This window comes from Aspergillus lentulus (genome assembly GCF_001445615.1).
Source record: "Aspergillus lentulus DNA, contig: Alt13, strain: IFM 54703, whole genome shotgun sequence".
Classification (NCBI taxonomy): domain Eukaryota; kingdom Fungi; phylum Ascomycota; class Eurotiomycetes; order Eurotiales; family Aspergillaceae; genus Aspergillus; species Aspergillus lentulus.
This window is the reverse complement of record NW_028322114.1, coordinates 528815-554917: the sequence shown is the minus strand read 5'-3', so window position 1 is coordinate 554917 and position 26103 is coordinate 528815. Positions and strand designations below refer to the sequence as shown.

At 48.5% G+C, this 26103-nt stretch overlaps 9 protein-coding genes across 9 annotated transcripts; 4 read left to right on the top strand and 5 right to left on the bottom strand.

Moving 5' to 3' along the window:
- Positions 1-718: 718 nt before the first annotated feature.
- ALT_7455 (putative MFS monosaccharide transporter) lies at positions 719-2396 on the bottom strand (the record flags this gene model as incomplete). Its single annotated transcript, XM_089600265.1, has 5 exons — positions 719-981; positions 1031-1331; positions 1461-1644; positions 1702-2291; positions 2349-2396. The coding sequence occupies 5 exons, from the start codon at positions 2394-2396 to the stop codon at positions 719-721; spliced, it is 1386 nt and encodes a 461-aa protein (XP_089455450.1).
- Positions 2397-5693: 3297 nt separating this feature from the next.
- On the bottom strand, positions 5694-6564 carry csnB (glycosyl hydrolase family 75 chitosanase csnB; the record flags this gene model as incomplete). The annotated part of the gene is made up of 3 exons (XM_033560850.2): positions 5694-5951; positions 6043-6405; positions 6469-6564. The coding sequence occupies 3 exons, from the start codon at positions 6562-6564 to the stop codon at positions 5694-5696; spliced, it is 717 nt and encodes a 238-aa protein (XP_033416741.1).
- A 1347-nt stretch (positions 6565-7911) lies between these two features.
- Positions 7912-8587, top strand: ALT_7453 (AB hydrolase superfamily protein B1A11.02; the record flags this gene model as incomplete). Its single annotated transcript, XM_089600264.1, has 2 exons — positions 7912-7941; positions 8054-8587. 2 exons carry the CDS (start codon positions 7912-7914, stop codon positions 8585-8587), a joined length of 564 nt encoding a protein of 187 aa, XP_089455449.1.
- A 1406-nt stretch (positions 8588-9993) lies between these two features.
- On the bottom strand, positions 9994-12613 carry ALT_7452 (uncharacterized protein; the record flags this gene model as incomplete). Its single annotated transcript, XM_033560849.2, has 7 exons — positions 9994-10489; positions 10587-10937; positions 11018-11129; positions 11204-11707; positions 11769-11951; positions 12054-12161; positions 12262-12613. The coding sequence occupies 7 exons, from the start codon at positions 12611-12613 to the stop codon at positions 9994-9996; spliced, it is 2106 nt and encodes a 701-aa protein (XP_033416740.2).
- A 1944-nt stretch (positions 12614-14557) lies between these two features.
- ALT_7451 (uncharacterized protein) lies at positions 14558-16383 on the top strand (the record flags this gene model as incomplete). Its single annotated transcript, XM_033560848.2, has 4 exons — positions 14558-14669; positions 14726-15642; positions 15714-16200; positions 16280-16383. 4 exons carry the CDS (start codon positions 14558-14560, stop codon positions 16381-16383), a joined length of 1620 nt encoding a protein of 539 aa, XP_033416739.2.
- A 641-nt stretch (positions 16384-17024) lies between these two features.
- Positions 17025-18852, bottom strand: ALT_7450 (Zn(II)2Cys6 transcription factor domain-containing protein; the record flags this gene model as incomplete). The annotated part of the gene is made up of 5 exons (XM_033560847.2): positions 17025-17768; positions 17826-17984; positions 18078-18581; positions 18642-18761; positions 18850-18852. 5 exons carry the CDS (start codon positions 18850-18852, stop codon positions 17025-17027), a joined length of 1530 nt encoding a protein of 509 aa, XP_033416738.2.
- Positions 18853-19406: 554 nt separating this feature from the next.
- On the top strand, positions 19407-20405 carry ALT_7449 (uncharacterized protein; the record flags this gene model as incomplete). The annotated part of the gene is made up of 1 exon (XM_033560846.2): positions 19407-20405. The coding sequence occupies one exon, from the start codon at positions 19407-19409 to the stop codon at positions 20403-20405; it is 999 nt and encodes a 332-aa protein (XP_033416737.2).
- Positions 20406-21570: 1165 nt separating this feature from the next.
- ALT_7448 (oxidoreductase, short-chain dehydrogenase/reductase family) lies at positions 21571-22563 on the top strand (the record flags this gene model as incomplete). Its single annotated transcript, XM_033560845.2, has 1 exon — positions 21571-22563. One exon carries the CDS (start codon positions 21571-21573, stop codon positions 22561-22563), a length of 993 nt encoding a protein of 330 aa, XP_033416736.2.
- Positions 22564-23281: 718 nt separating this feature from the next.
- ALT_7447 (uncharacterized protein) lies at positions 23282-26030 on the bottom strand (the record flags this gene model as incomplete). The annotated part of the gene is made up of 8 exons (XM_033560843.2): positions 23282-23386; positions 23435-23577; positions 23704-23731; positions 23783-24097; positions 24231-24791; positions 24849-25383; positions 25435-25752; positions 25825-26030. 8 exons carry the CDS (start codon positions 26028-26030, stop codon positions 23282-23284), a joined length of 2211 nt encoding a protein of 736 aa, XP_033416734.2.
- Between the last annotated feature and the right edge of the window lie 73 nt (positions 26031-26103).

Here is a 26103-nt window from a genome sequence, read left to right as displayed (position 1 = left end):
ATAGCAAGGCCTATGTATATATACCAACCGGTAATGCGATGAATACTAATCAACACTACAGTAGCCCTCCAGGGTTACATACTTGAACCGAGGGTTTGCATTTGCTCTACCATTCATGTACTGAGCTCATTCCATGTATGACGGTGATCGCTGCTGCGGATGGACTCCCTGCTTCTGTCTTCAGACACGCTACGCATACAAGGCTCTGTGAGCCCACTACTTGTTAATCTCTTCCATGCTTTGTATCGTATTGCTGCCAGCCTGTTGACTGGGCGCAAGGACGCCCAATAACATACGCCCCAACTTTAAAAAAAGCAAATAGCGGCCGAAGGAAGTCGTCCAAGGGCTTATTCGAAAAGAGCAAGTTCCTATATTCGTCGATTCTGTCAATTTCCGCTCCTCTCTAGTTTGGTATGTCTGACCATGCGATATTGACGCCAACTAGCATATCATAGCATCCGTGGAAGACAAGTCCGTTCTAGTAAACAGGGCTAGGCTACGCAGCGCGAATATCGGGATGCTCCATAAAGTAAATGCAATCGCAAATCTAAATAAGAATTAAGACTGGTGAGAACTCGAGCATTGCAGGCACCGATAAGGAAACAAATACTTCGCGGAGCAAAATATTATACATTTCATATACCCACATGTATATAACTCGACTTGATACATAAAAATAAGACGTGGCACTTTATGCTTCATAAATGACAGCCCTAGATCAGACCTTCTCGACAAACTTCTCACATGTCTTCTCGCCGCCTCCATATCCCCCGTTCTCAATCTCCATCTTTTGGATTTCGGCATTGAACTGAGTCATGCGCTTGGTAAACACCTTCTCCTCATCCCAAACGAAGGGGCTCTTGCTGGCGAACAGGAAGTCGATCTGCTCGAGTGAGCGGCCGGCCGTCTCGGGGAAGAAACGAAGAAACAGTAGATTATGGGGATGTAGGTGGACATGGCGGCACCGAAGACGTGTGACGTCTGCGCAATAGAAGCCAGTAATGGACGCATGGGAAAGAAAGAAGACAACTAACCTTCTCGTGGATACCGGCAATCATGACCGGGACCAGCAGTGACCCGGCGCCGTAGCCGACCGCCCAAACCGCAACGCCAAAGGCGTTACCCTTGGCGCGCAGCCGTGTTGGGAGGATCTCGGTGGGATAAATAAAAGGAATCATCAACCACGAGGAGCTGAAGACAACGACGTAGAGGAAGACCATGGCGGCGGCTCCGGTTCCGTACTGCTCAGTCTTGTCGGGGTTGTTGACGGCTCCACGGTTCAGACCACCACTGGAAAAGTCAGCAGGAGCCACAGTAAGGACGAAATGGTTCTGTACTCACAGGGTAAACAGAATAATACTCAAAACGACCGCTTCCATGTTGATGGTCCGGCGGCGACCCACTCAGTCCAAGGTCAAGGCAGCGATGCCCGTTCTCAGAACCCCGCAGGTCATGCACACGGCCGGCAGCCAGTTGGACTTGAAATCATCAAAGCCAGCAGTGCGATAGATGTTCCCCGAGTAGATGACAACCGCCGCAATCCCCATGTCGTACTGCATCAGAACCTGGAGCCAGAAGACCAGGTGGATCCGACGTCCAATATGAATATCCCCTGATCCGATGCCCAAGAGCATCTTGATATAGCTGGAGTTCTGCGATTCCTGTTCCATCTGCACGACGACGACGATCTCGCAAATTTACTTCTGCACATTCGGGTGGTCGAGGAGGCCATCTTCACCAAGCTTGGTAATAATCTCGAATGCCTCCTGGTTGCATCCGACCTTGACGAGCCATCGAGGCGATTTCGGAATGAGCAGGGTGCCGATGACAAGGAAGATGATCGGGAACACCTGGCAGGCAAAGCAGAAGCGCCATCGAAAGGCACCGCCGGCATCGTCAGTGAAGGAGGTAGCGAAGCCAATCCAGGACGACAAGGCAATGCCTCCAAAGTTGGCCAGGAAAGTCAGAGCGATCATTTGACCTCGATGTGCAGCTGGAGTCAGCTCTGCGGTCCACGAGGGAGCAATCACGATAATGAAGGAGACCCCGACACCCGCGACAACACGAGCGCAGAGCATGTGAGCCAAATTCACGGCACTAGTCTGCAGAATGGCTCCGACAAGACGCCAGGCGCAGGCTAGCCAGATCCCCTTGATACGCTCGTAGGCGTCAGAGAAACTACCGGCCCAGAAGGCTCCAAAGAGAGCACCCAAATAGCACATGGCAGCGATGCCACCCTGCAGAGAGGGCTTGATGACTTTTCCATGCTCATCGGCGAAGCCCATACGATGCTGCAGTTGTGGTTTCATTAGTTCTCGGACAATGGCTCAGGGGACTGCAGTACATACTCCATATTCTGGGGCAACATTGACAGCGCAAATGACACCCTGACTCATGCCCTCGTAGGAAATGGCAACGGCAGAGAGGCAAACCCCATGGGGAGAGGAACTCTATATGCCATGACGAGAATACTCAAAGTCCAAACTATAAAACCTTCGGATATTCTTTCTTTCTCCGTTCTCAAATCCCGAGTTTTCTTCCCACTTTCCATCTGTCCGCACCCTCCTCTTTATCCTGTTCCTCCCTATTCTCGCCTCGATATTCCTTCGCGAGACAGACTTACATCGCTACTACTGCTCCACTTCTCCGGACTCTAGATTTCGCCACAGATACCGACATGGGAAAGCTTCGCTCAAAAGATGGATGGTCAGTCTTTCCCGGCCTTAATTCTCTACACGATCGCATTCCTTGGGACGGTTGCGGGGAAGCTTGCCAAGCAGAACTATTGACTCTATTCATCACAGCCTGACTTGTCGGAAGAGGCGTGTCAAACGTATGCCAGTGAACAGTTCACTATAGGCTGAATTTAACGGCTTACCCGAGAAAAGGCGACCGAAGTCAGGTCGATCTGTTCGCAGTGCCAGAAAAAGAACCGGCCATGTCTTCGAGAAGATCCATCCAACCACATCGGGATCAAGCACTATCAACTGCGGAAGGGCAGTCTTTCGTGATAATAAGTAAATGTGGAAACCATTCTCTTCCACTCATTCATTACCGTCGGAGCCCTAAGGCCAGGCTGCTCTGTATAAAGGGACGGCTTTTACGAACAGCCTGCGAAACACTATTCCTACCTACGCCAACGGTGTTGATCCGAAGGCGATTGTCGATCCAGCGGGTGCAACTCAAATCAGGGCTATCATCACCAACCCGAATGCATTAGCTGGTGTGCTGGCTGCATACAGCAAGAGTATCAATTGTGTGTTCTATCTTACGATTGACTGCTCAGATGTCACTTCCCTATTTGCGTGGGGAATGGGATAGAAGGATAGTCGAAAGAAAGCCAAAAACAAAAAGAGGATCAGAAAGAGCAAGCTTAAGTAGTGTTGTTTCGCCGATGAATACTGGTGAGAGACTCTTCTGTGTATGTGAAAGATACACGATGGAGCCTCCTACGAGGCCACTCACCTTGATTAATTGTAAAGTTTTCCTTTTCCTCTCCCTTCTAGGGTAGTCATGAGCCAGCAAGGTCCGTTGAATTTTTTTTGGGAATAGCCCTACAACTTGCTGCCATTGCAAGCAAGCAGTATCTATAGTCGGCACTACGACGTCAATCAGTCTTTGAAGCTTAGAGAGATGATACGTCCTCAGCAGAGCGAGCAGTACTGATTCGACCGGAACGAGGCGCGACATTGAATTTGGTGCCAGTGAAGACTGACTCCCTTAGGTAAATGTCAATGTGAAGCAATGGAGGAGAGCTAACCAAAAGCTTATGAGGTGAAGGATGAGTGATACGGAGCTCCTATCCATCAAATTATATTGACCTGTCTCCAGCCAAAACCTAGCTACTTTTTATATCCCTGTTAAGTCCTGGTCTTATGCACTAATAACCATGTGCTCTACTACAACTAGTTATTGACTACTATTCCATTTATCTTTGCTGATTACCCCTAATAATCTCTACGCATGAAAAGATGATAGGTCTTGTGAATAGACTGTGCGTATGCACTCTTTAGAGGGCTTAGTTTATGGAATCCATAGACAGGCACTAGTAAAGGTTTTCCTGAGAATTCTTGAATCCTGTCTAAATTGAGCATAAGTCTAGATCACTTAGTGATCCCTCTATGATTGATTAGTGATCTTGATTACTTTATCTCAGCCCATAGTATCTGCTCTGCACTAGTGCTGCTGTGTTTGTGTCTTAACACCCTGCCTCTGCAGGAGCTTTTGGCACTAGACTCACTTACCACCAGCCCATGAATTAATGCGTCATATATGACTTGATCATGCAATTACTGAATCATCTATCAGCAATCTAGTTACTATACATCGTTTCACATAGTCAGTGGGATCTGCCATGAAGCAAAGCAACTAAGCAGCAAGTTCCTCTGAGCCAATATTGAATGGGAAACATATAAAAAGGCATCCTCCCGTCTATAGACTCCATTAAGACCATCCTGCAATTATCAACTGCAACAATCAAGTCACAGCAGCTTATAATATAGCCCTCGCTTTCCATAATGAGATTCACGCTTGCCATTATTTTGCCTCTTGCTGCAAGGTAAAGGACTTCATTTCCTCTCCCTCCGATACTATGGCTCCATACTATGCCCTATTATCTCTATATACTGACAGGTAACAGCGCATTCGCCGACCAGAATTGCAAGTGCCAAGACCCAAGTGGAAAAGGGCCACAGTACAACGACCTCACGGCGCAATGTTGCACCGATCCTGTCGTCTCAAAGACATGTTATCCATTCAGCTACTACCCAGGCCCGAGGCATCACGTGCGCTCTCCTTTTTCTCTACTAGTTAATGTGAATTTGTTCTAGAAAGTATATTAGTGCTCTGCAGGTGCAACAAACTGCCTCGATAGTGGTGCTTTTGATGCGTGCTGCCGACGCTTGGGGCCCTGGAGCTTTTTGCTGGAAGTAACTGGATGGCCATGATTGCCGGCAATGATGGGAGGCGGGACTCGAAGAGTGTACTCTCTTACCTTCCACACGCATACTTCTTTCCGTACAATGTACAAGCTGCTAGTGCATTTGATGGTTAAAGAGGTATCATTACTTTGCGCAAAATGAATTCCGCACTGTGCTTGTCAACTAGATATGCTGAACAACGTAGGACTGCCCAGGACATGCGGGGCTATACAGAGTATGTACAAATTACCATCATTACATACTTATTTTCATACAGTGTTGCTGCCATCTTATCCTCCACCCTCGCACGATTCAAAGCGCTCTACCCTAACTGTGAAGTTCGTTCTCCCAATAGAGACTGAGCGCAGATCAGCAGTGCTACTCACATCTGGACATTAACCACCTCTTTAAGATTAACCAGATGTTGTAGCTATAGACAGGGGATCGTGTCAACTAGTAATGTGGTTTGCAGACACCTACTCTGATGACCTCTAATGGTGAAATGCTCTTTATGAAATTGTCGCTACACTCATTTCAGTTTGCCCCACGGCGGATATAACAATAACCTGGGAGGTTGATGGCCTTCAGAGGCATTTTTCATGTCATGCAATAATATAGGATCTTCAAAGCTGGCACGGCGGATGGAAAAATATAGATTACTAAGATTCTTCTACACTAACTACTCCTGCGTACTGTGCCTTCCGATTGTAGATACAAAAATATATTGCCAACAGCCAAACCCCGTGCCACGGCTGTCTTCGGTCTGTTTTGTCTCTATGCTTTCAGACCAGCAACGAGCCTGTCGCCAATCGACTTGATACTGTCCTCGAATTCTTTCGCATTCTTTGCTTTCCACTTGGCAGTCGCTCCAGGCACGGCGTCCTTGCTAGTAAAGCCAATGAAGAGGACATCATTCGGGTCGTGGCCATGGTCTCCATCGAGATGCTCGTTGGGGAAGCAAAGGTCAGCCAAAGAGATGGAGGCTTCGCCGGTAGAAACGCCGCCGTTGGTGTCACCCCAGATTCCGTAATGCTGTGGAATGCGTTCGATATTAGCTACGGAGACGGACACGGACACGGAGGCCGACATGCAGTTCTACAGTATAGATGAGAGAGAGACATACCAGTTGGCCATTGCACACGACAGCCATGACACTCAATGGCTGCATTCCATGTGACTGGGGCGAGAAGCTGGGAGAGTGTTCCTCATTTCCAAACACCACATAGGGGTGGACATTGGCGTTCAGATCGGAGATGCCGAACTTCTTCACGTCGGACTTGAAGGCTGTCTGGCCCTGGCCGGACGGGTCGTTGGCGCACTTGCCGGCCGAGTTGTTGGCCCCATCGCAGTCAATGTCCATATTGGTGTACCCCTTGGAGGAGGAGATGAAAATGGCGCCCGGGATGTCGCCGCAGTAGTTGAAAGACTTGCCTTGGCCAGCATCACCATTCGTGAATCCTTTTGCCAGTACCTTGGAACATTTTCCCTAAAGGTGTAAAGAAAGAGATATTAGCAGGCTGACTGAAACCTCGAGATGGGTACAGTATACCTTGTGCTTGTCGTAGATCTGTTTCAGGTTGTTGGGCAGATTATAAGCAGTGGCACCAGTGACTAAAGCAATAGTAAGAAGTTCAGAGAGACGCATTGTGCCAGATCAGATTGATTGTCAAGAAGAGCAATTGCCTTGATATGTTAAGAGAGCCTGGTCTTGTTGGGTGACGACGTCTATCTGGTAGACAGACATCATACTCTTTATATACTCAAAATGAAGCGCCAGGGCAATCTGATAGTTCGGCCTGATTGTCTGGCCCCTGCTTGATCAAGGCTTGATGACCATGTGATTCGCACACCTCGTTACACAAGCCGGTGAATCCGGAAAATCCGGGGAAGTTGATACGGTGCATTTGGTCTAGCCATCAGGGTCCAGCCCACTGTGGAACTGTAAGATCAGGCCATAGGAGGAATTTCGATCTCCCAGCCGGGATGGACCCGCTGATGCTGCAAGGACTATGCATGTCTCATCTGAAGACCCTGCCGTTTGAAGATTTCCTCGACTCCATGCATAAGTACATTTCCTGCGAATGTAACCATGAGGCCAAAACTATATTTTATGTTTGATCGACAGGCGGCTTTCCCTTTTAATCCTAGATCACTCCTTAATCACAGTCTTGTGGCCAAGCTAGGTATCCCTCGGGTCATAAACAACAATTGCATTGGCCAATAGACTTTCAATATTTGCACCCTAGACAGTTCCCTAGTAGTCATGAGCGCAATACATTGAAGATGGAGACTCCCCATGGTGTACAGCCCAACCAAAATACCTTTCGATATGATATACCTAGAGTCGTTCGCAATTGGGCCAAGGAGGATTGTCACTCGAATCATCAGTCGGCTGGAGCCGATCTTAGCCATCTATTTCTCGCGCCACCAAGCGGTATGCCGATCAAAGTGTTGTCTCTGGACCCTCATAGAAAGAAATTACTCCGTAAAAGAGCAAGCTATGCAGCTAGTGGAGAGACTGAAATTCGAAACAGTTCTGCCTGATTTTTGGGGGCCGAATCGATCTCCTTCACATGCCACAGGGAACAGCTGTATTGCCCCTCTAGTAGACAAGCAGTCTGGAAGCGTCTCAATTACGCATCGTCTGCCATGACACCTAAGATGGACCGAAAATTCCCATCCGCTGGCGACCATTCTCCTTGGATCCGGATGGCGGAGAAGAAAATCGTTCTCCAAAAGAATCTTCCTGCACTTGGTGGAAGGGAAAGTTACCCCAGCCGATGGCCGCCATTTCAAGAGTCTCTCATTTAAGGATCACCTGCATTAAGATCCGCATGAATTGTACTCTACTGTGAACGGCCGAGGATAATTCGGGGGTAAGGTTGAGACCTCATCCGTACCGATCCTTGAACTCAGAGGGTGGTTCATCTCTTTTCGCGCTGCCAGGGACGGATGGCGTATTTGTCGCAGAACTCTGACCCCCGCTTTCAACATGCCGAATTTGCATAACTTGGCATGTCCTGTGATAGTTGTTGGACGGAAACGTCACTAAGATGGCCTCCATCACTCGACACCATGAACTGTACTGAATCTCCAGTCCCGTAATTTTCGATAGTACTGACACTCTCCCTTAGGCAGGTCACGGGTGTCAGCCTTCGAACAAATGTCCATACACTGGCGGGCCGTATACCGTTCGTCGCGAAGCCTTTGAAGGTCTAGGCGGTGTTTCGGCCGGTGGGAGCTTGGACATCGTCACGGCTCATCACGCCGCGAAGGAGAATATGGTACCCCCATTTACCGGGTCCTGGGCCAGTGTACCCGCAACAGGGAACGAAGAGGCTGTTCCTGATAAGTACAAAGATCTCTGGTTCTCGCAGGAGCAAAATGCGAATTCGCCAGTCCTCGGTGCCATCTTCACCAATATGAATACCTTCGGTTTGATGCCGAGTAGTTTTGTGCAGGTGCGTGGGATGGATTCGCGGAGAGAAGCTAGTCTGATCTACGAGCGCGCCTTGCGAGACCACAGTGCTAAGACAAGGTTGAATGCGTTTCCTGGTGTATCGCATGGTCATTGGGTTATATTCCCTACGTCCAGGGCCTCAGGGCTAGTTATGTTATATGCTATTCGGGGAATGGGCTTGTTGCTAGGACAGGAGCCTGAGAAGTAGAGGCTGATTGAGGCCGCCAAGGAGATGGATCTGCCATGCCATCTGCGATATGTGACATATATACGTCGTGGAGTGGAGACATAATAAGAACTAGGCACTTGTGTATAGTCCATGTAGCCACTTTCTCTGAGATAATATCATATATTCACCCTCTACATGTTCCTCAGACTGCATGCCAAGGCATCTCTACTACCTGACATCTATTCTTTCCAAGACCTTACAGAGTTTGCGGTAGGAACATGAAGGGCTGAATCAAGGTGAGACCTATGGTTGGGATGATTAATAGCTACCATCAAGATTTCTAAGCTGCACTTGCTCTGCGTGACCATGTAAACCACACCAGGGGATGCCTCAACAACTATTAGGCGTACTTCAGACACATCTGTTTAATCCATGATAAGCTAGGACTTATTCAATGTGTCAAGAAAGATCTTAAGAAGATACTACGGCCCTGTTGTTCCCCCTGATCCTGTCTTTTTTATTTTCCATACCGTAATGATTCATTATTGCACGCACAGGACCCTTAGGTTGAAGGCAATCTGACTGTGGCCCTATTCTGTCACCCGTGACTTCTCTTCAATGCGGAACATGTCAAAGTCAGCCCAGAGATTTTAATTCTGTGTTTTCTTTTGGCGGGGTTCCAATTCGCCTACGATGCTGGGCATGCCATCTGGTTCATCGTCAGCGAATCCATATTGCGGTCCAATTTACACCGAGGATGCTTGGAGACTACTAGTAAAGCATCTTGTTCTTATCTTCTTACTGTTTCGATTCTTTGAGTAGGACCTCCAGCTACTCTAGCTTCTTTTGGGATGGAAGTGAGGGAAATCAGTGAATAGTAGTAAATCAAGATAAACGGTACAATTAGCCTTAGTCTATAATGAGTTGCAGTCCTTGTTTAAATTGTGCTATTTCAACTTGAGACAATTTATCCCATAGGCATGTATAATGATACTAGTGAAGAGACTAATACAGCATTCATATAGTACAATACAACATCGAGTAGGATGATCAGAATTGAACCAGCAAGACAAAGGCTTTCGAACCTAGCTTCTAGGTTGGGTGCATAAGTCCCAGTCAATGTAATATGGGGCATCTTTATACATGAGCCATAATCCATGCGCTTAACACTCTTAATTCACTGCAGATTATCTTCAAAGAGCACATAAAAGAATGAGAATATGGCAAAACCGTCAGTCTGTACTTACCATAGAATTCTGTCTTGGACCTGTTCATCTTACCCTAATTTACCCAGAAGAGTGCGTGACAAAAGCCTAAATCAGAGTACAATAAGCAACTAACGATTCCCTGCGCCTGCATTTCATGTAAAGGTACCGACAGTGTCAAAAGTCTGAATGCACTAGTCTCCTAGCTCCTGGCTATTCCTGTCAAGTGCTAATAAGAGATCAATAGTAGTCGTCATCGTCACTTGCATAATCCTTATGATCGGTACGGCCCTGTTGTGGGCGACGGTGGGGCCTAGAACGGTCCTCTGGAGAAGTGTGGTCATCCGGGGTATGATCATCAGGCTTCTTGTCTGGGTTTTTATGATTGTCAGGCTCATTGTCGGAGTGAAAAGGAGAGTCGCCTTCTTCATGCCAAGGACGTTCAGTATGCTTGAACTGATCAGGTCGGTGATCCTCGTGTTCATCGTCATGCTCGTCTGGATGGTAGGTGTGATCCTTGTGGAACTCATCTTCGTCGACATGATACTCATGGTATACATCATCATGCAAAGGCTCCCTGGTCAGATCGTGGTCGTGATGGTCAACTGGCTGTCGTGAAGGATAATCCTGAGAGACGGACGGAATCTTGTGGAAAGGAAAGTGATCGAATTCCGTTTTGCTGTCATCCACAACATGTTGTGTGGGGTCAACAGCCTTCGAATTAGGAGCATTGAAGCTGTAAGGAACTTAGCGATAGACGCCTTGACGGGGGGGCACATTGAACATAGCAGCTTCTCAAGAGAATAGCACTGTGCAATTTACGGCAGACTCACTTGAGATATTCGAGTTCGACCAAAAGATCTCCGCGGTTGTTGAACTTAGGGTACCTCATTGCGAACACTCCTGATGACGGCATGATGAACTTGTGTTGCACCTGGAAAGCCTGGTTGAGCTTCCTAGAAATCTGGGAGACTGCTCGTTCGAGACGCTTGCGCAATTCTTTCTCCATTGTTGCGGCATGATTCCTCAGGTAGCCTTGATTGGTACGGATGATGGTCCCTTTCTTGGTTTGTATTGTGAGCCAGGACCTGTCCCTCAACTGGGCGGCGATCTCTACTCCTCCATCGTCAGTGGCCTGGAGGTTGAATTTGATATGCCAATCCGCAATAAGCTTGACCCATTGCCTGTACATTCAGCCAGTCAGTAATCCGCGGGGAATACTTTGGCTTGCATGGAGGAAGCGAGGAGAAACGTCTGCACTTACGATAGTTTCACGTCCTTTTTCCAGAGCAAAGCATGGTAGAAGACGTGTCGTCCCTTGATTGAAAACGTATGCTCATCGCCGCTGTTAGGCTCGATGGTGATCCACGATTGTGCTTTGATATTTCAAGCAAGTGTTAGCATGCATGCAATTCACGGAAAGAAGAACTAGGCCACGGAACAAACACACAAGTTTCGTCAAGAACGAAAGGAAAATACTTTCCACCGCCAAGTTCCATATTCACAGTGTTGCTCCGGACTTTATGCAATTTTCCTTGCCATGCCCAGCTGGTCCGTCCATTGTTAACTTGGCGTGCAAAATGAAAGCTGCCTGGACTCGCTTTGGATCCAAGATGATATTTGACACCAATAGTCCATTTACTGTTTGTCAGGGAAAATGGCGGCTTATCAGCGATAATCTCTGTGTCTCTGGCGACCACTTGGATGTCTCGAAGGATCCAGTCTTCCCAGAAGCAGTTCGCATTAATACAGAGGGTCGCTCCTCTTTCAACAAATGGACCGGAGTAGTTGATTCCAGGAGGATACGGTGGCTGATGGGATCCCGTCGTGATGAGTATGCACAGAGCATTCTCATCAATACCATCCCTTTCCCCATGGGAGCCGTCAGGCCCTCTCCAGGGATAGACATTGTAGTCTATTATTTTTGGAACAAGCGAGCTTTCCGCCCCACCCACTGTCAAAAGAAAGGTCAACAAGCGGACTCAAATCCAGGGATCATCGTCAATGTAACTCACAAGTCTGGGCCTGTTGGCTTCTAAAGACATATCCGAGAAGATTACACCTTGGGTTCTCAAGCCGAGCACTCCTCAACCAGTCCGCCATGACAGTTTGAAGATTCTTTTTGGCATCTGGAGTAAGGTTCGAAGCGGCATACGTGCTCTTCCTGCTGTCAAATGCCTCATTCGGATTTGAGGGATCTGTTCACGGTTTGTCCAATCAACATTAGTTCAGTGTAGGTGGTCCAGGTTGGGATCGGCCAGTAATGGTGGAAACGTATCAGAAAATGGCGTGCCACTTACCAGACAAACCCATATAGAGCTGAGTCAGATCGAAGATAGCATTCTTAAACCCTGATAGATTTTGGTAGGCTGTATATTTGGGGTCATGTCGATCGCTATCCTTGTTCCCTGGCTCGATCATCAGCGATCATAAGCCACAAATAATATACAGAAAAGCGTTTCAATGGGAAAGTGCTGATGGTGTGATTAGTGAGGATCGGATGCATACTGATTCTCATCTTGAAATATAGGTCCCATCCATCCATGTCGTAATGATCCGGGAATGCATTTGTCGAATTTGAGTAGAGATAGATATCGCCGCGCAGAACTTTCATCCGGAGATATACCTGACCAGGATAATTCCGGTCAGGGGCAGGAATGAAGATCTGAGGGGGCTCAAAAGTAACATTGATCATGTCCTGTGTGCGAGGACCAGTACGTTCGAACCGCTTGAGGGGGTCATTGTATGGCGCTTCTTGCCACATCCTTGCAAACGAGGCATTGATAAACCTCTGGCTCATGATAATAACTTGGTCATAAGGACTAGGATTGGTTTTCTTCTGGCCTTGGTCAATCGCCATTGTGTCAGGTATCAAAGATCAAGTGAGAATAATCAGGGCAGCAACCTAGCAAGTAAAACTGTGTGAGAAAAGTGGGTGGAAAATGCAGCGCAGAATGAGGGAGGGAGTCTGGATATTATATTCTCTTGAAAGTAGGATCCATTTGTACATAGAATATGTAGTAATGAACCGCATGCTTCAATTAGCATTATTACAAGGATGTCAACAACAGAGTGGCTGGCTGAATAGATTGAACAGCCTTTCGATTGCTATGGTTCAGCTTCTTTCGTTATGGTGTTAAGATGAAAGCTTGTGGGGTATATTTTTGTCCATTAAAGGATCTGATTCCCAGTCTTTAGGATTCATGAGGACGTGAAGACGGCGAGGCCGAAGCGATGCAAGCTGAATAAAACTACTTATTCTTCCACTCTGTGCTTCTATACCTACTATATTAATGAGCGAGACGCTCTGCTACTGGGAATCGCATCTCGGCCACGCCGGGAAATGCTGCAGAGAATGATTACGAAACCTTGTTTGATAGGTTAGAACAGGCTTAGCTCAACAGCCACCGGTTCATCAGAATGCCAACAACGTTGAGTGAATAAATACTCCCACCACCAGTGGCTGGCTGAATATACGCACGCTCAGCTGAACAAGGTAAAAGCAATGCAGTTTGGCAAACCTAGAGCAGTAGTCAAGAGTGTTAACTAGGTTCATTCATCCCGAGCCTTTTCCAAGACTCCAAGTTGAGAGCTGGACGAAAGGCGAGCGGATCCTCAAGGGACTTTTCCATGTTCAACAGATTTCAAACACAACTGGAGTCGTATCCGGTAATTTCTGGCCAACCAGAAGAAATCCTTAATCAACACTATCCTATGACTGCCTGCCAATAGGAGGAGTCAAGGTCCTCAAGGACCTCTCCGTTGTCAACAGGTGGGGCCCACCATGGCAGGCTAGATCTGACCCCCGTACACTTGCGAAGGTATAGAAGTATAGTTGTTGATAAGATACGTTTTCCTAAATAATCAAGGCAGAGGCTCCTCTCTCCAAGCATGTATAAGTATTGGGTATATAAAGGGTGGCTTAACATTTACTTAGTTAATAAAAGCTAAAGACTTTGTGCTTGTACATTAAGGGGGTAGACTTAATAAGGAGTTAAGGGCCATTCCCTCGAATATAAGTGACTAGTTAGGAAGTAACCTATATTATTACCAATAGAATAATTATACTGGAGGGTTTCGCAGAAGAAACCTAACCCTTGGCACTCTATACTACCACTCTTATAGATTTACCCCGCTTTGCGACTGCAATACACGCATTCCTGTGCTTAGGTGACGAAGGGTCTGATCCTATTCCTAGCCTAATTTTCTGCATACCATCGGGTGACTGGCTGAGGACCTGTAGTTTGAGAAGACTTTGGTGGCTGAGCTGCTGCACTATTTCACGAATCACGCTTCACCATATAGCATCCAAACCACTCGCTTCCGTCCCAAGGAATCATACCCTGCTATGCGTCGGTGAGACCGCCAGGATTTCAAGCCGAGCTCAGATATTCAAGATAGTTGCAAAGTCATGCATAGCAAGCTGAAGATGGGGGAGCCAGTGGTGTGGAGCTGGTCTTGTTGGCCTTGGGCCTCTTGGCTGTAATGTGAGGTTCTGACGCATATCGCTTCCACGATCTGCAGGTCACCATGTACTGAGCCAAGTGTAGGAGCGCGAATAACTCTGATTCCTTCTGTTACACACCTAAACCAGGGGACTAGATGGAAAATCAGACTAGACTAAAGATGGGCTATTCTGACTACCCAACGAGTGATTGTGTGTTTGCCTTGCGTCTACTTATAAGATCTGTTCACCCAGTGTCGTTGCCACCAGATCGTCATTTATTCTATCCATTTCGACGCCGATTTACTTGCTTAAGACGAGACGCGGAAATCTCTTTGCTACAGAAGCAGCTTGCCCACTATGGCGACGAATCCACCCAGTAACAATGCGAACGAACCGGACACACGAGCATCACTTGGGGAGACGCTCGGGGGCTTGGAGAAGATCCTTCGTTTTGTGGAGAAACGAAAGGGTAAATATTCCCCATGTGCAGTAAAGTCATTGTACTGATTGGGATTGAAACCCTAGTGGCCACTTTGGTTTTCCTGGCTCTGGTATACCCCAAACTCGACGTCAGCTGGGGTTGCAGAGGGTCAGGAACTCCTTCGGCTGAGTCTCTGTTCTATGGGCCGTTGTTCGTGGCAGTGGCCTTGCTCGTAGCAGCCAAACAATCTACAAATGTCTCCTGGCAGCTACGATTTGCATACCTGGAATGGCAGTCTCTCGCCACTTGGCTCAATGGCATCACTGGCGGATACACCATCACTCTTCTCTTAATCGCCCTTTTCGTCATCCCTGTCCCAATTCTCTGGCTTACCGTTCTCGGCTTGATATCGTGGCAGCTTATCCTGTTGAAGTACCGCCAATACGTCCGGAAAGTCAATGCAGATATGAGCGAGCTCAGGAGCCAGGCTCAAATAGCCCTGGGTCGGAGCCAAGAATATGCCACAGCAGCAGCTGAGTACGAGTGGCGGGTGTTGAAGGTGGTAAAGGAAATCTACCTGGTCCAGACCCAAATTACTGAGGTTTTTGAGCGGGCGCCCGGTGCGTTCACCTTGTTGGCACAGAATGTAGAGAGTGCTGTCCAAGCAGGGAAAGACCTTACAGATCTCACCAAGGACATACTGGTCAGCCGGTCGAAGGCAGAAGATGGATATAGGAAAGTTCAGCAGCTCACTGACAAGGTGACCACGCTTGCCGAACAAGGGGAAATCGTCGACGCTGCTGCTTCTGCTCTGGCCATCCAGGAGGAATTGAATGCTGTTCACGAGGCTGAGAATACCCTTCTTCAAATTAAACAAGGGGCCCACACCATCATGGTGAAAGTTTATCTCGATGATATGCTCGCGACGCAGAAAAAGCTCCTTGAGCAACTTCAGGCGAGAGCCAGGGAAAGGGAAGCTCAAGCTGAAGAAGATCCACAACCGATCCTCGATAATAGCGTGGTATGAACAGTTCATTCCAGCTTGTTGATTTTCTTTGTTTTTAGTCTTTTTCGCTAATACAGTCACCATAGACTCTAAGCAACCCTATCGCCATTGTGGGCGGTTTACGAGGCGCAGCAGAGAACATTGACGACAAATGGTACCCACTTGAGCTTCCATTTGCTATTAGTCTCTTCAATTATTCCACCTCGAAAATCTTCGTGACGGACAATGGCATCCTCAGTTTGGATGCGGCCGGCGGAACATCTGAGAGACAGCGAACAGGGCAGGTTCTTCCCTTCTACGATGAAATCCCCGCATACTCAATGTTTCCTTTCTGGACCGATTTGAAGATCTGCCAGGGCAAGCCACACGGGATCTATTATGAGATTGTCGGAGAGCCAGGGTCGAGATCGCTCACGGTGGAGTGGTATATGACACGGTGGTCAAAGGAAGATCAATACTTTCACTTTAATCTGCGTATTGACGAAGCACACCCAAATATGGTCACTTATCAGTACTATGATGCCGTGGACAAAGGTGCTGAGTGTACCATCGGAGTTCAAGGGGCCAATGGCGGTGGGTTGATCTTTTTCCCATTTCCCTTTTCCTGTTGTGTCGTGTCATGCATGGCCCTACTGACCAACTTCTTTCCTAGTGTTTAAAATGTTCTCCCACAATGAGGCAAAGGTTAATCCCGGACTTCGGCTCGTCTTCGACACAGCGGAGAACACGATGGATGTCTCCACGTTCTCGACATAAGCATGGGCCGTTGCCGAGGGGGCCGCATTGATGAGCCAGAATTGTACGAGGCCATCATGACCAAATCTCCCAGAAGTTATGCCTGGAGGACTCGCTGAGTAGTTCAGGCACAGAGATGAGGATGAAGACTGGGCCAGCAAGGTGCACGCATTTAGGCCCGTGGCAGTTGTTGGTACTAGCGGAGCGATCTCTATGTCAAGACAGGTAGTCTAGAACCAGTAGCGATTTGCGCCTATTGTTTATAATTGTGAGAGATATCTACCAGAATCCTGTTTCCCACGGAGAGTGTCAAATTCCACATAATACCTGCAATTATGTAGTCTAAATTACCGGATTATTATTCGCGTGACCTTTGTTTATTATCTGTCATAGCTAGACAGCTTCAAACATTTCCAGTACGCCAGATGGTAGTCTATGAAATATCCCGAGCCCGAGTAAGTTCTTATCATGGATAATGCATCCTTTCATCGTTCCGAGATATTGAGCCAAGCCAATGTGCCTTGATAAGGGGTCAAACTAGTGTACTTACCAACATACTTGCCCGACCTGAACCTCATTAAAGAGCTGTAGTAGAAAAATATCCCACATACAGTGCACCCCTCTGGCCTTGATTTCTACCCCAACCTACCTGCACCAAATTCCTATAGCGCTTGCTGTTGAGCTGGATGGGATGTGCTAAAACTCCCGGCGGCATATGTTGCCAGGCCGAGCCCACTTATCTCGCCGATGAATCGCAGCTTTTCTTGGACCCACGCCCTCTTTTCCTCACCCACCAAAGGAGAGAACAGCAAGACCACCAAAGGCCAGAAGATGCTATATGCGCGATAAGCCATTCCTATCTCGCCTTGCTCCATATTATGCCCGCTGTCGAGCCCCAGCACGGCGCAAATCTCCCCGCACACCTGTTCGAGGATCATGGAGCTCAGTGATGGGTCAAACTGGTATTCAGGTTTGTGGTAAGCTCCGTCACCGTCCTCAACAAAAGTCACAAGGCTCGAGACCACTTCAACGACATGGTACCTCACGGTTTGATATAGACACCTTACAATGGCCTCAGTTGTTTTGGTGGAGACCTCGAACATGTTATTGAAGGCTGTCGGCTGTAGGTGTGAAGGCAGATCTAGATTCGAGGAGGACTTGACGCTGGTTGCCGTGGCTTTGAGATTTTCGCAAATAGCCGTCCCATCCTTGATAAGCTGTATCACCTCGATTCGAGATGGGGGGTGGCTCATCGTGACCTGAGCGTGCGTACGCCTCTTAAAATTGACCGTCTGAGCAAGAATGGGCTCTAAAAGAGGTCCTTTCACCCACGGAGCCGCAAACCTTTCCAGGGCTAACCATTTTGAATCGAAGGCGCTCTCATAATTGAGGAACATGCTCATCAACTAAATACCGATGTCAGTGGAACGTTGACTGTGCGTGGCCCAAGGGTTGATACGCACACAGATATGAGAGAAGAACGTTAAGAAGCTCTTATCAAGTTCGGAATCCCGCGATCGCTCAGCACGCCATTGAAGTAAGAGCAGTGCCCCTTCAAAGTGGATATGACAGCGGAAGACCGGGTCCTTCAGGCCGCTCATCAAGAACTCCGGAATGATCATCTACATGCTTTTAGCATGAACGGGCCTTGTTGGCGGCAATCGAGCTCACTTCTATGAAACGAGTGAGGGCAAAAGTAGCCAAACGTATCTTACCTCGAATAGCGAAAGCAGAAACAGGGTTACGAGAACCGAATCGTCCGCAGTTAGTACAGGATCGTTAAGTGCGGCAGTGAGTGCTGTTATCGCTTTGCCGTAGTGCTGTCTTGCTCGCAGCATCAATCCAGACTGGTGAAGCTGGCGAGCCGAGCTAACTAAGGCCACGGCCTGGAGAGCTTCCTGGAAACACGTCGACGAGCTGCTTATATAAAACCTGGGCAGAACGTTGAAGAGCGCGATGCCCGAGTGAATTGCATAATCTCGGTAGAAACGATTCCAGCAGTGCACCTCGGCAGGGATGTGGACTCCTCGTGGAATGGTGGTTTCCTCTCTTCCGATCCGCTCCGTTCTTTGAGTTCTTACTTTCTGAACCCGCAACTGCACTTTACTCTCGGCATAATTGTTTTGCACGCGCAGCATGACGTCCCAGGCGTCGGGGTAGCCAGGGCATGGTCGTTCCGCCTGCGTACAACGCCGACAGTATGGCTTTTGCAAGTCACACTAGAGTGGGAAGGACACTGTTAGCCAGACGGACCTTGGCAGCACAAAGGGTTCCCGTACCTTCACACGCCGCTTGCGACACGTGAAACAGCACTTAGACCGCTTGCCCGCGTTAACCATGCCGAAAGAGCTGGGCTTCTTCTTGACCTTTCGCTCCAGTGATGACCAAGGTCTCTGGGACTTATCCGGCAGGAGAGGCGATTCATGGTGGTGGGTGTTCGATATGTCATCACGGGATAAATATCAATGGCCGCTCCGTCAGACTTACCATTATCCGATTAGCGTCGAATACCGGGCCACCAAGCTAAACCTTAAAGGGTCGTAAGCGCGAGCTTTAATAAATCTAACTTTCTCCACGCCTCGAACCACAAGGACGTGTGGAGTTGCGTTAGATTGATTGTATTTCCGCCCCTATCAGGCCTGGATGGGTACTATTCTTCCCACCATCCGACAGAAATGAGCTAGAGACCGAATATGTTTTGCCACTTGCCAGGCTGGAAAGGGAGAGAGACGAGGAAAAATAGCCATAGTGTGATGTCAAGAACTTTCTTTGGCCCGCTGTGGGGGGACGCTATGGCTTGAAGGGGGAACAATTACTAACTTGGTGAAGTTGAGGGGCCTCGTGGCGCGGGATTCGGAAGATTGATGAAAGGTGAACCGGGTCGCAGAAGAAATTCAACCCGCTGTATGTTTGAAGGGGGGTATTAAAGGGCGACGGCCAGTCTTTCTTCGGAGAAGACAAAGTCCACAACTAGAAGCTCATGTAACCTTCCTTTGAGGGTCAGACACATCCAATTTACGGAGAAGTACGACGGACAGCTCACAATGCCCTTTTTCCAACCACCAGTAAGCCCTCCGTCCTCCGGCATTGACCTTTCTGGGCAAACAGCCGTCGTCACCGGCGCAACAGCAGGCATCGGGCTTGAGATTTCTCGCCAACTTATCCTTTACAAGGTCTCAAATCTCATCATGGCCGTGCGCAACACGTTAAAGGGCGAGACTGTCCGAGAATCTTTGCTCTCCGATCCGGCTGTCAACGCGGGCAACCCCAATGTCACGATCAAAGTTATGGAGCTCGACACAGAGAACTACGCGAGCGTGCAGCGCTTCGTGTCTGCCTACCAGCTCGCGTTTCAAGATTTGCATCTGCTGATGGCAAATGCGGGGATTGGTACGGCAGCGAAAGAGTCGGCAAGTTCGGGGCATGAGATGGACATCCAAGTCAACTATCTCTCTAATGTGCTGCTTACACTCGCTCTCCTACCAATGCTGGAATCGACTGCAAGCAAGACCAACAAGCCAGCGAGAGTTACTTGGACCGGTAGTCGAATGTACGAGAAGACTAGTCTAGCCAAGAAGCTTCCCCTTCAGAAAGGAGAAGGGCTTCTCAAGCACCTCAACACCGCCGAGGGTATCTCCATGTTGCAACGATATGGAGACAGTAAGCTCCTTTGTGTGCTCTTCCAGCTCGAACTCGCGAAGCACTATCATCCTGACAAAGTCATCATCAACAGCTTCTGTCCCGGCCTTGTCGACACAGGGATGACTGATGGGCTCCCATTCTATATGCGCATACCCACGAACGTGATGAAAGCTCTTACCGCTCGATCACCAAAGCAAGCGGGATGGATTGCGCTGAATGCAGCGGCCGTTGCGGGGGTGAAGACACATGGGACACTCCTCAGGGATATGGTGGTGGAGGAGCCGTCCGAATTTATTAAGAGCAAGGAGGGGCAGAAGGTACAGAAGATGTTGTGGAATGAGACGATTGACGAAATGGCGGGAGTGGTAAATCTGCCTACTTGGATGAGCAAACTGGTGTGAGATGTGCCCTGGGGAGTGGATAATGTTTATTGATTCTTATCTATTCTAATTATGCATTAAAACGTTATTTCCCAACCGGGTCGGACACCATAGCCTGCCGGACACCTCTGTCTTCCATATAGAATAGCGCTTTTCAAGGCTGTGATATCTCAACCATGTCCATATATGCTACAATTTAAGTAAGGTATTTAGTTAATGTATAGATTAAAGTATACAAATACTGTTCTGCAAGGCCCTAAATCATTATTCCCCCTTCTTAATGTCTACAAAGTTAATATCACCAAAAATGCAGATGTAATTTATCATATTTATGTTATCTGAGTATTCACATACACTAGGAGACTGTAGCTTATAAGTATAACTCTGTATGACTATGCTAATATCTCCTACCTGAGCTTAGGCTCTATAGATGCTTCGTTGTTGAGATATCCTTGATGAGTGCCATTTTATATGGAATACAGAGGTGTCCGGCTCGCTAGGGTGTCCAACTGGGTAGGGAAGTACGTTATGGAATTCTAGTCCAGTTTCCTAAAGCAATCGATAGTGTTTCCACGCCAGAGCTGTACGAAAGTTCGGAGAGCTGAATCTGAGGTCGTTGTTCGTCTCGTTGGCAAGCAGCTGTCGAATGGTGTACCCGCGCGTGTATTCATTTCCATTTTACTATCAAGTATCACCCATACACAAATGACAACGGTATCTTCTCATGCTGTAAAGCCTGTAAACAAGCATTTCCTATATACGATGATACATTAAGAATGGCTGATACTCTCGCACAATGAACCCGAAATGGTTTAGCGCATTTTGGCAAACGGCCCGCCACTAGTCACACTATGTCTACACACTGGCTTGAACAAGTGCACACACTCACATAGTAGTATCAACATCCTGCTCTGTATGTTCGCAGCAAAGACCTGAAATGGTTTGGTAGTACTTAGTGACGCAGCCGGTATGTATATAGTCCGGCATCCGAGTTCACAATTCAGCCGATTTGAGCATGTACCATTACACCTATGACCCATCTCTACTGGGCCAGAGGCGCATGAAAAGAATATAAAAGGGCCTTGATCTGCCTTTAGGATCTATTGAAACATTATCAACTTCATTATCTTGTGTGCCTTTACTGTGACGCCTCTCAAATCATCTTGAACTTCCTCCCGTACCAACCATGGCGCCCACCTGCAACCACGAGACTAGAGCCAGTGAGCTTGTTCGCCACTACGCTCCTCAAATCGCTGGAAAGATTATTCTGATCACCGGCGCCTCTCCAGGGAGTCTAGGCGAGAGCTTCGTGAAGCAAGTTGCCACAGCACAGCCTGCCAATTTCATCTTGGCCGGCCGCTCCATCCCCAAGATGCAGGGTCTCATTGACGAGCTTAGCATCACGCACCCAAGCATCACGGTCAAACCCTTGGCGCTAAACCTGCTCTCATTGACCGACGTCCGAAAAGCGGCTGAGACCGTCAACTCCTGGACTGACGTGCCTCACATTGACATCCTGGTCAACAACGCTGGCATTATGGCGGTGCCATACAGACAGAGCGAGGATGGTTTCGAAAGCCAATTCCAAACAAACCACCTCAGTCACTTCCTCTTCACTAATCTGATCATGGGGAAAATCCTAGCCTCGAAGACCCCGCGCGTTGTGACCGTCTCGAGCGGCGTGCACCGCGTCGGCCATATCCGCTGGTCCGATCATAAGTTCAACGAGGGCAAGCACTACCAGCGGTGGCTGGCGTACGGCCAGTCCAAGACCGCCAACGCCCTGATGGGACTTTCGCTCGCCGAGAAACTCGGCTCCCGCGGTCTCCTCTCCTTTCCGATGTGCCCGGGGGTTAGTTTCACGAACCTCTCAGCGCACGGGATGGATGACCTGGCCTCTTTCTCTGCGGACCTCACGGAGATGGACAATCTGTATGGAAATAAGTCGTTGTGGGGCATGGCTGAGATGAAGATCAAAGACTTGGACCAAGGCGTAGCAACGCATGTTTTTGCTGCGTTTGATACAGGTATTGCGGAGCACAACGGTGCCTTTTTGAGTGATTGCCATGTTGCGGACCCGGACCTGGAAGAAGTATACTCGTGGGCAACCAGCAAGGTCGACGCAGAGAGGCTATGGAGCCTTAGCGAGAAGCTTGTCGGTCAGGAGTTCAAGTATTAGACTGGATATCTACTTATGACTGAGAATGATCGGGATGATTACTCTAGTCTGTAGCCTGTAATATTGATATTATATATTGAATTCATTGGCCTGATGCTTGGCCTGATGCGGTACTTGAGCCTTGCATGAACTACACTTAGGGAGCATTATACAGAGGCGCTAGTCAGGGTAATAAATTCTCCAAATGTCCTGCCATCAGCATATAAGTAGCAATTGTATTACATTCCTTTGCAAGATACTGATGCTTAATTTGCAACGCCATTTATGCGCTGCCTTAATTGGAATCTCCATATTTTCATTGATGACAACAGATCTGATGAGAGGCCTTGATTATTTGTTTATCCTCAATCGCGGCGTTAACCTCGAGTTAGCTTGCGCAGATTCGATCTTCGGTCACAAGTGCTCTTCATTCATAGTTGTACCACAGATCATCAGGGGACACATTTCCTTCCGAACCTTTAGAACCAGCACATCTTACAGCTGTATGCTATCCCTCTTTATTTAGAGGTGCTAGTATATTGCCAAGCACTTCTTGTAGAGACAGCGGTACTGCATGAAGTCGCGTTTCCCTCGCAGTGTGTCTTCATCGTCATGGGAAACCCATTGATCTCGATCCCATGTGATCCACTTGACCATTGCCTTCTGATCCCAGTGGGGGGTCAAATCATTCTCATGGACGATGTCTTGGATTTCCGCCAGATTGAGAATTCCAGAGGCTTTAAAGCAGGGCCAGGGGCGGCGCCATTCCATTCTTGTACACAAACCCACACTGCCCGTTTGGCCGGTTGCAGGCTGGATCCTTGAGCTGAAAACTCCGGCCGTGCTGTGTCTAGTATTAGTGGAGAAACGCTCGCTAAGTGGGGCCACCTACAAATGCCATGCCCATGACGACCTTGCTGGGAGGGACTCCAGCCTGCCAGGGGAGGTCCAAGTCCATATCGATCTCGGTCATATTCGTGTGAGGGGCAATATAGGGACCGACGAATTTGGAGTCTTTATCCCGTGTTCCATGTACTGCATCGCGCGTCAATTCATATTCACTTTCTAGGCACCCTCAGGACTTGTTGATCCAGTCCACAAGGCGCTTCGTATTGTGGAAATCAAATGTTGCAGATACCAGTAGGATGCTGGAATGGTCACCGTGATACCGAATTCGGAGCCAAAGGCACTGCGCATGTCAGAATGAGCATTGCGTAGTTTTCCTTATCGTCCGGGGCACCTCCTCGATCATCGGCTTGTGGATACTACCAGTCCAGATCCACCCCATAAAGTGCCAAACCTCCGTGATGGATTTCCGATGTCTTGCCTCAGAGCTCACCATCTCGCTGAACGCTGGGCGAGTGGGCCCAGGGTCAGTGAACGACCAACCTCCAATCGAGATCCACATCTGCAGACCGGGGTTGCCGTTTTTCAGCGCGGTGAAACGAGCAAACAGATCTTCGCTGTGACCCCCCATGGGGGCAATCCGATACTCCACTGGGTCAGAGATGGCGAATGCAAAATTGCTGTGGGTGTAGCCAGCGACATCCAGGTCCTCTGGGACCCTGGGTCGACCCGTGGGCATGCCTTACACTGATATCTATGCATCCACAGCCACATAGCAGACGTCACAACTGTTTCGTGCATGGTTCTGGTTCTCCGCTCTCTGATCTCTTTCTCTTTCTTACCTGCAGCGGATTGTTATCGTTGTCAAACACTTTTGCTTCGCCGCAAACGCGCACGAGGTCTGCTATCGATTCATCGTCTGTCCCGTGGATCAGGCGATAGTGCGCTACCATCTCTTCCTCGGACAGGATAGGATATCCTGGAGTGCCCAGTGGACCACAGTCTCCACGTACGCATCTAAACGCCCCGGGCCATTGATCACTCAAAGCCGAAAGATCTCTTTGGTAGGCTTCGCGGAAGTGGAACCCCACTCTTTCCAGCAATTTGCCACAAATTTCCTCCGAGAGCCGGTTGGCCCAGTCTGGAAGTTGTAGGGAAGCCGCGGGTATGCAACAATACCCTTTCCCATCTTGCGTGACTCTGTCTGTTTTGAGCTCTGAGAACAAGAAATCAACATCATTGGCCCAACATCTCCTGCCGAATTCATGCCATTGTTTCAGATATTGGATAATGGAATTTCGGAAATCGGTTGCTCCCCAAAGGTGTATCTGGTCAACTAGCGACAGGAGTTCCCAGGCTTTCCGTACACTCACAAGACGACCGCTCCAGATTCTCTGGAAAATCTATGATTCCAAGGTCAGGTAAACTCGCCACTGAAACTAACTCTTGACCAGACTTACATAAACAGACCCACTGAATCCTTCATGCCCGGCATACTCCGTTTCATGCCGCGGTCGTTTGTAGCCAACCAGGACATGCCAGTGAGCACCAAATGAGGTAAAGACGAAGACTTGGTTTTTGCTGCGACTCTTTGCCGATTGATATACTCTGTTCTTTTGTGCAACCTTTCCTGGCTGCCGCGCAAGGCTATCCAGCATATCGAGATATACAGCTCCTGCTGAACATCCCTGCCGACGCGCTTCGCGAGCATCCCCTCCCCATCCCTTAGCCTCATAGACTGCGAATGGAAATACAAGGTCTGCGTAGCCCCAGCGTGGATCAGAAATAAGGCCACAATGTCGATGAAGCAGGAGTGCTTCAAGGCGGTCATGGTCCAAATCCCATTCTGCTAAGATATTCTGGTAGTCTCTCGGTTTGAAGGTTGCAAGTCCGAAAGTTGCATCAGGAATTCTCTTGATGAACTTGGGCTCACCCACTAATAAACAGGACACCGGATCTCTCTTCAACTTAACGGTGTTGTATTCGTGCTTATCTCTGGGCTCGTTAGATCAGATGCTGAGGCTGCACCAATAGGGAAAAACTGACACGGCCAGCACTGGGTCATTCTTCATCTGACCGAAAACATCTGTCCAGGCGTCGGCTTCCCATGCATATTCGCTCTTCTTCCACCGTTCATTGTTGAGAACATGCCTGAGGAAAGTTTCTGCTCTCGAGCGGCGACTGGACTCACTAAAATGATTCCAATCGATGCCATCAAGTGACGGTAGCCAGAGATCGTGATCGGAAGTAACCCACCCCGGAGAATAATAATGGCGGTAGTAAATACCTCGGGCATTCAGTCCCCAGTCGGCACCATACTGCTCAATCATCCTGGGGGGTGCGATATTGTTGGGCGTAAGGTAACTTTGTGGAGTTAGCAATACCACGACGATTCGACCGCATGTTGGTAAATTGGATAGTCAGGGGGCTACGTACTACTGGGCACCAATATAGTATCTGTCTAAGGCCAATTCGACCTTGTCGTCGCTCCAGCCGTCCGTCCGCATCATATCAACCGACGGCCACAGCTTAACGACATATTCGACTTCCAACTCGCCGAGCCTCTTCTCTGCTTTGAGTTTCCTGAGGTGTCTGAGGGTCCGTTCTCGTTCCAAGTTAAAGGAAGCTCGATATTCGTCCATGGTGAATCCTGCTACAGACCCTCTGTCAGGTGACTTGACCCTTAACTCATTTTCCAGACCGCATGGGTCTGGC